At 42.3% G+C, this 14,607-nt stretch overlaps 1 protein-coding gene across 4 annotated transcripts in view; it reads left to right on the forward strand.

Annotated features, from left to right (window-relative positions):
• The window catches only part of NEK11 (NIMA related kinase 11), a 249,474-nt gene that overhangs the window by 127,998 nt on the left and 106,869 nt on the right, over nt 1–14,607 (forward strand). For all 4 annotated transcript variants that reach the window (XM_087916704.1, XM_087916703.1, XM_087916701.1 and 1 more), the window contains one exon: nt 2,966–3,092. In XM_087916704.1, coding sequence (XP_087772830.1) covers nt 2,966–3,092 — 127 coding nt within the window. The remainder of the gene's footprint in view (nt 1–2,965; nt 3,093–14,607) is intronic.

The following is a 14,607-nucleotide window of genomic DNA, read 5'->3' on the forward strand; positions in this document are numbered from 1 at the left end:
ACCTGGGCTCGCTGCTGGTGGGTGGGTGGGTGGGGGCCTCCTCAAGAGATGCCCTCATGTCCTGGGGAGAGCCCAGCATGTGTGTGCTCCGGGGAGAGGTTTCAAGGCCTGGAGGGAGGGAGGGACCCTTCTCTGCTTGGAAGCAGTGGGAGAAACCTGGAGCTTAGCTTCGGAGAATCCTCTTGTGTGGAGATCGAAAGGGGGTGTTGCCTAGTTAGTAGTCTTCCTCAGCGTTCTGTTGGTCTGGGCATCCAACCTTCGCTGCCGGCTTATTGCGGGACCAGTGGGAACTCCTGGTTGGATTGGATTGAGCTATGTGCCTTGGAAGCCCCATAGTTTGCCTCATCACTGTTTGTGCAGGTGAGAACTGAAGCTTTTCTGGGGGCCCCTTTAGCCTCCACACAAAAGGGGTCCCCGAGAGACGTTGGAGTACGTCTTCTGACCCTCTGGTGCTCTCCCGCAACTCTCCGCGTTCCTCCAGACCCAGCCTGCTGAGTGGGGGGAACAGCCCTGACGCCTCTGCTGCCCCCCCACATGGCCCCAGCCATCGCTGTCCAGGGAAGGCACAGGAAAAGAAAGCAAACAGAAAGCAAACAGAAACGGCTCTTGCTGGAGTGAAAGAGCTGAGAACGGGGAAGGAACAGGCAATAGAAGACGCAAGCTGCCACCTTTGAAAAGTGCTGCTTTCTGTTGCCTGTGTCTTCCTCAACCGCCACTCTTTCGCCCCAGTTGAGCTGCTTTTTGCATGTTGCACCATCCACAAATTTGCACATTACAGGTGCCAGCCCTTATGGTGGAGATATCCAACCCCACCACGGGCCAATCCCATATTCCAGAGCTGCAGTAGTCACAAGACTGGCCCTTTGGTCATCCCGGAGCAGTTCATCCATGGCAGGCCGATGCATAGGCCAGTCTTGTTACTACTGCAGCTCTGGAATATGGAGCGACTTTCCCACCAATGTCATCAAACCACCGTCAGTCAAAATTCATATTAGTGGTCCACGGGATTTGAAATTATGAGTTTGGTGGTCTCTGAGGTCCAAAAGGTTGGCAACCCCTGATATAAGAAACAGTTACTATTTATTGTTCCAGGAGCATGCAGAGAGGCGGAGATGGCAAGACAGATGAAATTGAAAGACACTTTAGTTACAGAGTCCCAACAAATGTTTGAATGCTAAGTCCATGCTTAGACCAAGAGATAGAAATACCTATCACTCCCTGTCCAGGTTTATATCCTCAAAGATTCCCAAGTATTTTCCTTTTGATGAAACATTAGCTTAGGGTCAGATCTTAGTGTTGAAGTATATTCAGAACAGTGAAACTGCCTCTCTTTATTTTAATCCTGAACCTTAGCAATTTATAGTTTTATTTTGTAATAAGTGTGTTTTTTAAAAAATATATCAAAATATAATACAAGTAAAAACATTGTGTCATGGCTGTTGTGTATGGGAAAAATGCTCTTTATCTATTATCTCCCAGATTGCCATTGTAATGGCTAATTTGTACAAAGCCATGTACATGTGGCATAATAAAAATATTACTGTTAGAGTTCCTTAGTTAGCTAATTCATGACATCCTTCAGTGATCAAAGTACATGGAAAGGAAATCTTTCATGAGATCACGCAAATGTTTATTTCTATCACAAAATCATTGCAGTTACTTTTCAAGAATACCACAGTATCATAGCATTTGTGGGTTTTTTAACGTATTATATAAAACTTACTATTGTTTTTGTTCTCCTTATGTTAAAGACCTGAAACTTACATGAGAGCATGTTAAATGAATTTTTCAGGAGGCAAGTAGACTTTCTTGTTTGTTTTCTTCTGAAGACATTTTGCTTCTCATCTAAGAAACTTCTTCAGCTCTGACAAGATAGTGGGGAATGGAAGGATTTATATTCCTTGCAGACAGTTGGTAAACTATAGATAAATCCCCAGGTGCTTCAACAACCCTCTAAGAATGCAAATGAGCAGCTTTCTGCAAGTGATATAAATCCTGCCAGTCCCCACTATTCTGTCAGAGCTGAAGAAGCTTCTTGGATGAAAAGTGAAACATCTTCACAGGAAAAAACAACAACAAAATCCAGTTGCCTCCTGAAAAAGCACTTTTGGGACAACCATGATCTGGATGACTGAGAATCTCTACAGACATGTTAAATAAAAAATATGTTTTTCCATCATATTTTTTTCAACAATTCCATTAATACTTGTATTGTTATTTATCACTACAAAATAATGTATAAGCTACCATTAGTAATGTATAAGCTACCATTATAATGTATAAACTACCATTATAATTGTGCTGCAATTTTAAAATACTTTAAAATAATTTGTTCTATTTATATATCGTTCTGCCTTTTTTTAAAAAAAAAGCATGATTAAGTTCTGAATGTGCTTAAAGGTACATTTGACTACAGGTAATCTTTAACTTACAACTATTCATTTAGTGATGGTTCAAAGTTATAACAGCACTTTAAAAGTGCCTTATAACCAATCCTCATTATCTCAATGGGAGCAGTCAGATTCATTTAATGACCATGATTCACTTAACAACTGCAGTGATTCGCTTAATAACCATAACAAAAAGGTTGCAAAATTGGTTATGACTCACTTAACAATCGGCTTGCTTAGCAACAGAAATTGTGATCCCAATTGTGGTTTTAAATCAAGGACTATCTGTATATACAATAGTATGACACATTTTAAAACTAGACTGCTAGCCCTTTTTAAAAAATATATGTAGTTTGTTGGGAATAAAAGCTTATTCTGTAAATGGAAGGCAGATATGGACAACTACTTTATTCAAGATATTAGCCACTGTGTGTAATCAGTTTATACATTTGTTATTAGGAGCCTCTGATAATTTTTTCAACGATGTATTTAGCTAGCTTTTGCTTCGTTTTAGTTCTTTTACTTCATTGGTTGTTTTTCTATCAGATTACTACATATTAACTCTTCCTTTAAAGGGGACTTTGGAGTTTCTCGACTCTTGATGGGATCCTGCGATTTAGCAACCACTTTCATTGGGACACCTTTCTACATGAGCCCAGAGGCATTACAACACCAGGGTTATGACACAAAATCAGACATTTGGTAAGGAGATAATGCTGTGTTCAAATTCATTTCACCACAAGCAAGCACATAACTAGTCTGTTTCTTTAAAAATTAGAGTTTTTTTTCCTACAGTACTCTATACCTCCCTAGGATATAATTATTAGCACAGGCTGCCAATCTATATGCAACTTTATTGTAAAGATGATGTTTTATATTGTTCTGAGGGATTAGTCTGACATTTCTCTTCATTTATTATACTTCTATTTTGGGGGGGAAGGTTTTATTGTATTCTATTAAAGTATATTTTTGTGGCACAATTTTTCTTCTATTTGAACATGGATTTTTATTTTGATTATATAATAAACTGATAAATAGCATAGCAATAGCACTTAGACTTATATAATGCTTCACAGTGCTTCACAGTCCTCTTTAAGCAGTTTAGAGTCAGCATATTGCTTCCGATAATCTGGGTCCTCTTTTTACCAACCTTGGAAGGATGAGTCACTTAGAATTAAACTCCTGGAGTGAGCAATGAGTTAGCCTGCAGTACTGCATTCTAACCACTGGCCACCATGGCTCTGTATGGTGTGAATGTTATGAATAAAGCAGAGTATTTTTGTGGCTGCTTCTTTTAAAACTGAAGTTTTTATATGAATTCCTAGTCTATTACATCTACCAAAAACATTGGTTTCTTGAGATAATCTTGAATACTGTATCAAGTCTAGGGATACTTCATTAAATAATGCTTATTATTTTTCATAGATAACTTTTTGTTTCTTTTTACTGATGTTAAAGCAGTAAGGATTCCTGTGCTGCACTTTTTTGCATTTGAATGAAAATAGATTTTTCCCTGCAGGCTATCAATGGAGGAATAAAATATTGGGGGGGATTAAAAATATGGGCAAGAGAGATAGAAGGCATTAAACGTTTATGTACATCTATCGCACAATGTAAGCACCAGACTTTTCCCTTTCAACCAATAAGAATGAACTTCTGAAAGCTAGGTACTTCAAAAGGAATTCTTTATTGAAAGGAAGTGATCCAGGTATTAGTCAAAGCAGAATCTAAGATGCTTCCAGGCATAAAGTAATAGATAAAGGGAGGTAGAACCGCTCCCCTTATTCTGATGTGGATTTAGTCAAACAAAGGACAACATGTTAATTCCCCCCACTCCTTTTCTGGGAACATTTCTTAGAAGAGTTTCCCATGGAGTGTCTTCCGGAGCTGGAATTTTTATGGTCTCTTCTCCTCTTGCTATCTCTCCAAGAGGTGACAAGTTTCTAGACATCTGGCTCCAGTCCTCCAGTTGTATATCATGTGCAAGTTATACAGATTCAATATAAGGTTTAAGATATTCAGGTTACGTCAAAAAGGACTACTTGTACCAACTCCCCCCTTCTTCCATTGAAGAACAGCAGATACGCGGATCTGACATATTGCCCTCCTCAAAAATTTGAGAAATCCATCTGGAAGACATAAAACATGTGTCACATTTACAACTTAAGATGGTTTGTGAGGGTATTTCAGGTGGAACTTCCGTAGTAATGTGGGTGCTTTACATGTCGTTTGGCTACCCACTCATTTTCTGAGGAAGGAAGGTGTTTCTAAGCTTCTAAATATTGTGCAGATACACAGTGAGTGCGCGAATCAAGGATATCTTTAATTTCAAAATGTTGTTCCCCATGTACCATAATGGGAGTTGGAGGTGTGAAAAGGGTGGGGGTCTAAGGTTTGAAGTGATCTCTGGTTTGAGTAGGCTATAGTGAAATACTGGATGAACCTGTCTAAGTGTTTTGGGAAGTAGAAGCTCTACTGTAACAGGATTAATAATTCTGGAGATGGAAAATGGCCCAATGAATTTAGGTCCCAGTTTCTTAGAGAGTTGCAATGATTTTAGACATTTTGTAAACAACTTTTAATGGTTTAGGATCACAACGTTTTTTGTCCACCTGAGCTTTAAAAGCTGCTCTAGCCTCTTGTAAGGCTAGTCTGACCACTGGCCAAGTGGTTTGCAAATTGTTTATCCACTCCTTAAGGGAGGGAATTTCAGGTTCTTGGTGGGTAGTTCTGGCATGGGGTTGAATTCTTGGCCTGTCGCTACCTGGAATGTGGTAAAACCAGTGCTACTGTGGACTGAGTTATTGCAAGCTACCTCTGCAAAAGGAAGAAGGTCAGTCCAATTGTTCTATTGGTAATTACTAAAGCATCTTAAATGTTGTTCTAATACACTGTTAGATTGTTCAGCTCCACCATTACTCTGGGGATGATTGGAAGACAACAATCCTGGGTGGAGCCTAATATGTTTAAAAATGCCCGCCAAAATGTGGATGTGAATTGTACACCCCTATCTGAGTTTGGGGAGCTCTATGGAGGCAATAAATGTGTATTAGAAACATCTTTGCCAATGACTTGGCTGTTGGAATCTTTTGGCATGGTACAAAATGAACCTATTTGGAAAAAAGATCAGTTACAACACAAATGACAGTATTTCCTGCACTTTCAGGGAGCTCTAGTATAAAGTCCATAGAGATCTCTCTCCAGGATGCTGAAGGTTCTACCGCTGTTTGTAAAAGTCCAGGAGATTTTCCTTATCTTCTTTGTGCAGCAGTACAGATGGGGCAAGTAGCAACATAGTTTTTAATGTCCTTTTTGAGAGATGGCTACCAAAATTGTCTTTTGATGAAGTGCAGGGTTTTTACAAAACCAAAGTGTCCTATTTTTGAGTCATGGCATTGTTTCATGAGGTCCAGTCTTCATGAGGCAGGGATGTAAAGTTTGTTTTCTACCCAGGCTAGACCATCTTTGAGTAAGCAAATGTTTTTGTTAGCCTGGAGCCAGTTGTCCTTAAGTTGTGCCTCCTTAAATATTGAAGTCATTGCATTGTCAATCAGTGATTCTTTCTTCTCTTGCTCCCAGGTGATTACTTTGGCTGCAAGTTGGGTTGGTTGGATCATGGGTTTTATTACTTCAATCGTTTTGCTGTTGTATTGAGTTTTCCTGGACAGGGCATCTGCCAAGAATTTTTTTCCCCCCTGAGACATATTTGAGAGTGAAATTAAATCGTTTAAAGTATTGAGCCCACCTTAATTTTTTTCCTGAGAGTTTCTGTGGAGTTTTCAGGGCTTCTAGATTTTTATGATCAGTCCAGACTTCAAAGAGGATTTGGTTCCCTTCTAGGAAATGTTTCCAAGTGAGGGGTGCCCATCGCACCACGTATACCTCTTTCTCCCATATGGCCCATCTCTGCTTGGTTCCTGTCAGTTTCTTAGAAGTATAGCAGATGGTTGCAGCTGTTAGAAATAAAAGTCACCTAATAGCTATTTGGGTTGGACAATATATAAACCAGGATTGACATTTTAATACTGTCTCTTTAAGAGAATCATAAAAGTGTAATTGGGTGTGGTTTCTCAAACGGCCATAAGATGGAGACAGAAACCTGGGTTGTCTTAGTCTTAGTCTCAGAAGAAGTCTCAGTGAGTCTCTGTTTTCCTTCTGTTGGAGCATATTGCCTTTCCTAATAATTGACTGCTATTCCTGGATTTGATGTAAATCTGATACTGAACTGTTTTTGACAGTCGACTTTGTTATTGGATTATTCCTGGACTGAAAACTGATTGATTTAACCGTGAATGACTTTGGACTGCTTGTTTGAACTTTGCTATTGAAAGTAAAAACCTACATTTACTATACAGTATATCTGTGTGCTGTGTGTGTATTGTTCAACAGTTCTCTCAATACGTCTCCCTGTATGCACTCATTCTCCTAACAGGGAATTACCTCAACCGCAGCTATCCATGTTCATTCTTTTGGAGTAGAACTGCTCCAACTGCTACATCGCTAGCATCTACTTGGATGTTAGGGTCGTTCAGGGTCTGGATGTTTCAGGATTGGTTTTGCTGAGAATAGTTGTTTAAGTTTTTCAAATGCCACTTGGCATTCCATCGTCCAGGTAAGGGGTTGCTTTGGCTTCAGCTTCTCTTCCCCTTTCATTTTTAGCAAGTTCATGATGGGGAGGGCAATATTTGCAAAAGCTGGAATGAACTGGCGGTAAAAGTTTGCAAAACCCAGGAAGCTTTGTAGCTGTTTGCAAGTATGGGTTGGTTCCCAATCGACAATAGCTTTTACTTTTTGTGGGTCCATCTCTATTCCCTTGTGGGATATTTTATATCCCAGGTAGTCAATTTTTTCTTGATGGAATTCACATTTAGAAAGTTTTGCGTATAGTTTGGCATTTTGGAGTTTTGTGAGTACTGCTTGGAGTAACTTGATGTGCTCTTCTTTTGTTTCGGTGTAGATTAAAATATCGAAATAAACTAGAACCCCTTTGTACAAAAAATCATGGAGAACCTCATTAATTCCATAGATACAGCAGGTTCTCCTTGTAGTCCGAAAGGGAGCACTTTAAATTGGTAGCATCCCAGTGGGGTGTTAAAAGCCATCTTCCACTCATCCCCCTCCCTTATTCTGATGCGGTAGAATACCTCTCATACGTCTAACTTTGAAAAAAAAAATCCTTTAGAGAGGTGGGCTAATATGGCCTTCATGAGGGGGAGTGGGTACATATTCTCCACACTGATGGTATTTAAATTTCTGTAATCAACATATAAGTGTAAGGAGCCACCTTTCTTTTCGTGGAATAATACTGGGGCTGCTATTTTTGGTCGGGTAGGTTTGATGAAACCCCATTTTAGATTTTTATTGATATGCTCTGAGTTCTTTTAGTTCTCTGGGGGACATGCAATACATTTTCGGTTTTGGAAGTTTAGCCCCTGGTAGGATTTCAATGGCGCAGTCTGTGGCACGATGAGGTGGGAGTTCATCAGAAGCCTCCTTGCTAAATCCATGGGCTAAATCCTGGTACTCTTTGGGGATGTTAATGGGTTCAGCCAGGTGGCTGGCCATGGCTGGTTCTCTGTTCTCTTTTTCTTTCCTCTGGGCTGTTTGCAAATGCTATATGCTTCTGGAAATGTATGGTTTCTCTCTTCCAGTTTATTTTTGGATTCCATTTCTGTAGCCATGAGAATCCTAGGACTAGTGGCCCTTCCATTCCTGGTGCTACAATGAATGTGAGCATCCCACTATGGTTCTAGTCTTATTTTCAACGGTTCTATGGCAAAATTGGCTGCCCCCCCTCCCCCCGCTTATAGTTCCATCTAATTGGCAGAAAGCATGGAATTTTCCATTTTCCTTAGGTGGATTCCCAATTTCCCTGTTAGGGTGGAGTTGATTACCACCAGGTGCATCCCGAATCCAGTAACACTGCTACTACCTCCCCCTTCCCTCGGCTGGGATAAACAGCCTTAGGGGTAGAATGAGTGGTTCAATTGCACTCTGTTGTAGGGCGCGGTTAAGGGTGGCCCAATAGTCAGCACAGATATCCATCTGGCTTTTTAGGTGTGACAATAGGAGTTTGCATGGACCATCTTGCATGGTCTATGGGTTCTAGGATTCCTTGGGAAATGAGCTTGTCTAATTGCTCATCTATTTTTGGTTTAAGCGCGAATGGGACTCACCTCGCTTTGAGTCTGATTGGAGCTATGTTTGGGTCTAGGTTAAATGAAATAGGGGACCCCGAGTACTTGCCCAATTTTCCATCGAACACGTCCCAGAATTCCTCCATCAGGTTGTCTTCCCAATCACTTTCTGTGATGCTGTGGCTTCTGGTGAAATCGATCCTCAATGGCTTGAACCACTCGAGTCTCAGCAGACTTGGTTAGTCCTGGTCGATCACGGTTAAAGGTAGAATTCCTGAGTAGTTTCGGAAGATCACCCAGAATTCACCTATGCCAATGATGGGAATCTTGTTCTTTTTGTAGTCCTTTAGGATTAATCATTGCTTGCACAGCTGGCCTTTTGTCAGCTTGGGAATTAGACTTTTGATGGTGTCCCACGACACCATCGTCAGAAGAAATTCAGAATCCACTTCTATCCGGCATTGTTTACCTTCTATCATGACTTGAACGTGAACTTTTCTGGCATTTTCTGTGCTGGAGTGACCCACTGTCACTGCCTGGTGCATTTCGCTCGTCGCTGTGGTCAACTCGTTACTCCATCGGTTCCAGCTGAATTAGCCCTGGCAGTTCTTGGGTTGATTTTCCCATTTCCTTTGAGGTCTGCTTTGTCTTGGCCTTCTGCTGTTTGGCTTGAATGCTCGGCATGCCCTTGTGATGTGTCCTCTCCACTCGCATCGTTGGCAGATGGCATCGTAGGAACGGCATTATGGTCATAGATGATTTCCCTCGCAACCTACACACCAAAATTCTTTCTGCTTCCACTCTCGGCTTTTGTGGCACCTTCCCGAACATAGTTGGTTCACTCCCTTGTTGTCGCCTGATCCCGACTTGAATTTGAGGTTCTCGTGGTGAATGGCGGCGGTGTCCTTTTGAAGGGGTTGTGGTGTCTGCTGAATGGTATCGTTGTCCTTTTGAGGGGGTTGCAGTGTTCATCTTATTCATCTTCCTCATAGCAGCAGCAGATTTGGGGGGTGCTTCTAAGGCCGATGCTTCTTTGATGGCCTCTGTCAGCCTTCAAGCTTTTCTTCCTTTGCTTTGCATCATGTAACAGGGGGAGGAGGGGGGACATGGTTATGGGAAGCGAGTTGGAGGTGTTACAAAGCAGAACTGGATAAGTTGGAGGGGAGATTCTTGCTTAGGCTTCTATCCTATGCTATGCGCAGCCACAACTCTTTATCAAAATATGTCAAGGTCAATGGACAGAGGCCTCATCACCACCTGGAGATGCCCACATGATGCTATACACAACTTTTAATTGGATGAGCCAATTGAACTATTGGGGGTGGGAATGTTGCCATCACTTTGTATATGTGATTTACGCGCTCATTTTCTCAGATTCAGAATTCTTTTGTTGCTACCACTTGACTTCCAGTAAAAGATATCTTTTCTCTAATTAATGGAGTCTAAGTATTTCTTTCTTGGATTTCTTTCTTGGATTTTGAATGGAGAATCATCTGACATTATTCTGAATCTGACTTTACCAGCCCACCCAAAGAATTAATAAAAACATTTCCAAGCGGGTCTGAACACAATGTCTAATCCAGCCAGCGACCAAGAAGACCTGGGAGTGATTGGAGGACCAGATTCCCTGCTGTTAGAAGCAGCAGGGGAAGCCGACTTGTTAGCAGAATTAAGTCTTCATGAAAAACCAGCTGTAAAACCCAAATGGTTCCTGGGAGTCAGCTGGAAGGATCCTGACGAAAAGCCTCCTCCAGGAGTGACCACTACCCATCAGTGTGGAAGAGAAGAGCCATGGCAAGAAAAGGAAAGAAATAATTTTTTATTAACTCAAGTCCTGCATCTTCTAAACGAAGCTGTTGGAGAACATCAGACTGATCAAAGGTATGATGGGGAAGAGGGGATAGCAGCCCCAGCCAGAAGAATCAGAGCAGCCACTCCCATAAATCAACCTGGGTTGGCGCAACAGGCAGTAGCAGCCCAGGGCCCCCCAGCAGGGGGAGTAATTGCCAGAAGGTGTAGAACTCCACAGGTGCCTCCGTTGGAAGTAAAATATGGGGGGGATCTCAAGGAGTTAGGATTCTTCCTAGCACACGTCTGGAGCCATATGGAGGAATACGGAGAGGATTTTTCCTCAGAAACAGCCAAAGTTAGATGTGTTACCAGGGCTCTTGAACAGCTGCAAAGTGGATGGTGATAATGCCCCCCAGTTGATGAATTATAACCTGTTCATGATTGCGCTGCGGGCCAGGTTTGAAGACCCACTTGCTGAACGTAAGGCCAGAATTAGGATGAAGACAATTAATCAGGGGCAGAGATCAGTGGCCGACTACACCCAGGAATTTAGAGAGCTGGCATGTCATATTCGAGGCTGGTCCCAGGGAGTCCTGATATAATCTTTTAAAGATGGGTTGAATGAAGATGTATATCAAAGCTGTATCGGCAGAAGAGACCCCAGTGAGCTGCAGCTGTGGTACATGCTGGCAGCAGAGGTGGAAATTGATCTGACCTGAAACAGATGCCGGAGGGGCTTGGTTGGAGCAAGTCCTCCCCTACCAGCCCTCAAGAAACCTTAAAACTTCAAAAGGGAGGGCTGGCGGCAAAACCCAAGACCATGCTTCTGATGTGTGTTGGCACTGCCATGCCAAGCTAGAGCCAAAGGGGGCACCAGGAGGAGGAAGAAAACCTGAAAACCCCCCAGCAAAGCCTCGCGAAACGGTGCTTAAAGCGGAGGAGGTTGTAGAGATCGGCCCTCCGAAAGGAGAGGAGCTGGGAACTCCAATCTCTTCTGAAGAGAGTGAATCTGAATCGGAAGATGACTCACTGATAAGTCCAAACTGGGGCCCTGTGACCATTCCAGTTTGATTAAGGGTACCCACATCGGGAGCCAAAGGGGAAATGTTGGCCTTGTTAGACTCTGGGTGCACAAGGTGCGTAATCAGCTCAGAAGTAGTACAGAAAATAGGCTTAAGCCTAAAGACTTTAAAAATGCCCAAACTCTTTTGCCAACTGGATGGATCGGTAGCTGGGGGGCAGCCCTGCACATTTCATAATGGAACCAGTAGAAATGATGTTGGGGAAGCATAGAGAGACTTTGTGTTTTATTGTGACTCCTGGGATGGAGCGCCCCCTAATACTGGGTTTGCCCTGACTCCGTAAATGGAACCTCCACATTGACTGGAGGAGGGGATCATTGCACATACGTACTGACCAACTCCCAGAAGGGGAGGGGCAATCTCAACCAAAACCCCAAATCCCACAGAGCTGGCCTCCACTAGCATCGAGAATCTGAGGGGAGAGGAGAAAATTCCAGAGGAATATTGGGACTTAAAGGGGAGGTATTCAGCAAAAAAGGCCTCAGACGAGCTCCCTCTTATTGCTTAACAGATTGCAATATTGAAATTTTGCCAGGAGTGAAACTCCCCAAACCAAAACTGTACTCAATGACACCGTGGGAGCTAGAAGAGCTGCGGTTATTTATTGATAAAAATTTGGAATGTGGTTTCATCCAACCTGCTAGGCCACGAGTAGCGGCCCCAATATTGTTCTGTGAGAAGAAAGACGGCTCTCTGCATTTATGTATTGACTATAGAAACCTCAATGCCATTTCGGTGGAGAACATGTATTCCCTCCCCTTGATGAAGGATATGTTGGCCCACTTGGCTAAAGGGAAAATGTTTACGAAACTCGACCTGAGAGAAGCATACTACTGAGTACGAATTAAGGAAGGGGATGAGTGGGAAACTGCTTTTAATTGCCCAATGGGCTGTTTCCAATTCAATGTTCTTCTATTTGGCCTACAGGGGGCCCCTGCAATATTCATGCAAATGATAAATCAGGTGTTGCATGAACATTTATACAAAGGGGTGTTGGTTTATCTTGATGATATTCTTATCTATATGGAGACTCGTGATGTACATGTGAAACTAGTGTGGTCAGTTCTGGAAAAACTTCAAGCTGCTGAACGGTACGCAAAGTTGTCCAAGTTTGAATTCCACCAGGAAAAAATTGACTATTTAGGCTATAGCATATCACATGATGGCATAGAAATGGATCTGGATAAAGTTTGTGCCGTTTTGGAATGGGCCCCTCCCCGCACCAGGAAATAACTTCAAAGTTTCTTGGGATTTGCTAATTTTTACCATCAGTTTATCCCTGCTTTTGCAAAAATTGCAATGCCTATCACAAATCTCCTAGAAACCAAAGGGGAGGTGAAAACGAAGCCTAGTAAACCACTGGAGTGGTCCATGGAGTGCCAAGCTGCTTTTGAGAAGCTGAAACGACTGTTTGCTGTTGAACCAGTACTCGAGCACCCAGACATGGACGCTCCTTTTGTAATCCAAGCCGATGTGAGTGACGTATCAGTCAGGGTGGTGTTACTACAAGCAAACAAGATGGGGACTCTTGCAACTGTGTGCATATACTTCCCGTAAACTAACTGAAACCAAAAGAAGATGGGCCATCTGGGGAAAAATAGCTTTTGCAGTTTGCTGGGCTCGGTTAACCTGGAGGCATTTCCTAGAAGGGGCAAAACATCAATTTGAGGTGTGGACAGATCATAAAAATTTGGAGGCTTTGAAAACGCCCCGAAAGCTGTCTCCCAAGCAAGTTCGCTGGGCGCAGTACTTTAAACGCTTTAATTTTTCATTGAAGTACATCCAGGGGGAAAGAACTTCATGGTGGATGCTTTATCTAGATTACCTCAATATAACAGTGCCTACCAAGAAGTGGTACGGCCTATTGTCCCAACCAAACAGTTGGCGGCTCCAGTGGTTACCAGAGCCCAGAAAAAGAAGGAAGTTGATTTATCAAATGATTTAAGTGCACGATTAAAAGATGCTCTAAAACTTGGTGGTTGGTTCCTTGCTCACTCAAATAACTGTACGGTTAGAGATGGATTGGCATGGGTGGGGGCCAAATTATATGTGCCAGCAAAGCTGAGAAACCAAATATTACAGCCAGCTCATGACTCTAAAGCTGCTGGACATTTTGGATTCATGAAGACCTTACACTTGGTTAAAAGGCAATTTTTTTGGTTAAAAGGCAATTTTGGTGGCCTACCTTGAAAAAGGACATTGAGACTTATGTGGCTAGCTGTCCTATCTGTGCCTCAGCCAAAGGGCCTCCTGGTAAACCAGCAGGCTTACTACAAAATGTGGCTAGACCAACTGCTCCATGGAAGGAAATCTCTATCGATTTTATAGTGGAATTACCTGAAAGTGGAGGAAATACAGTTATTTGGGTAGTAACACATTTGTTTTCAAAACAGGTACGTTTCATACCTTGTGTGAAAATCCCATCTGTGAAAATGTTGGATAAACTGTTTATTTTATATATGTACAGGTTCCTGAATGCATAATCTCAGACAGGGATGTCCAATTTACCTCAAACTTTTGGAAGGAGTTCCTTAAGTTATTGGGCTCCACCGAGGGCTTAAGCTCTGCTCACCTCCCACAAACCAATGGGGCTAGTGAGAGAACTAACTCAGTGTTGGAACAGTATCTTAGATGTTATATAAATTATCAGCAAGGTGATTGGGCTGACCTACTGCCATTTGCTGAAGTGGCATATAACAATTCAGTACATAATAGTACTGTGTTTACTCCATTTAAAGTGGCTTCGGGACAAGACTTTGTACCCATACCCAAGCTTCCACAGGAGAAACCTAACATTCAGTCATTAGATGGATGGATAACACAGCTCCAGCTTACCTGGCCCGTTACCCGTAAAGCATTAGGTGATGCTCATCAAGCCCATAAAAAATGTGCAGATAAAAAGAGAAATCCACAAAAACCATATCAAGTTGGTGACAAGGTCTTTTTATCCACCAGATATTTGCAGACCACACAAAAGTAAAAAAAGCTTGGACCTAAGTATGTTGGACCTTTCCCAATTGAACGAATTGTGAACCCTGTGGCAGTCCAACTGAAATTACCTAAAACCCTCCGACGCATCCACCCTGTCTTCCATGTTAGTTTATTAAAACCTGAACATACTTCCCACTTGAGACCGACTCAGGTCGATTCCCCCCCATGCCATTGCTAATTGAAGATGAACAACATTTTGAAGTTAAAGAAATTTTG

This window comes from Pseudonaja textilis, chromosome Z (assembly GCF_049901715.1).
Source record: "Pseudonaja textilis isolate UNSWEBS1 chromosome Z, rPseTex1.2, whole genome shotgun sequence".
In the NCBI taxonomy this organism is placed as follows: domain Eukaryota; kingdom Metazoa; phylum Chordata; class Lepidosauria; order Squamata; family Elapidae; genus Pseudonaja; species Pseudonaja textilis.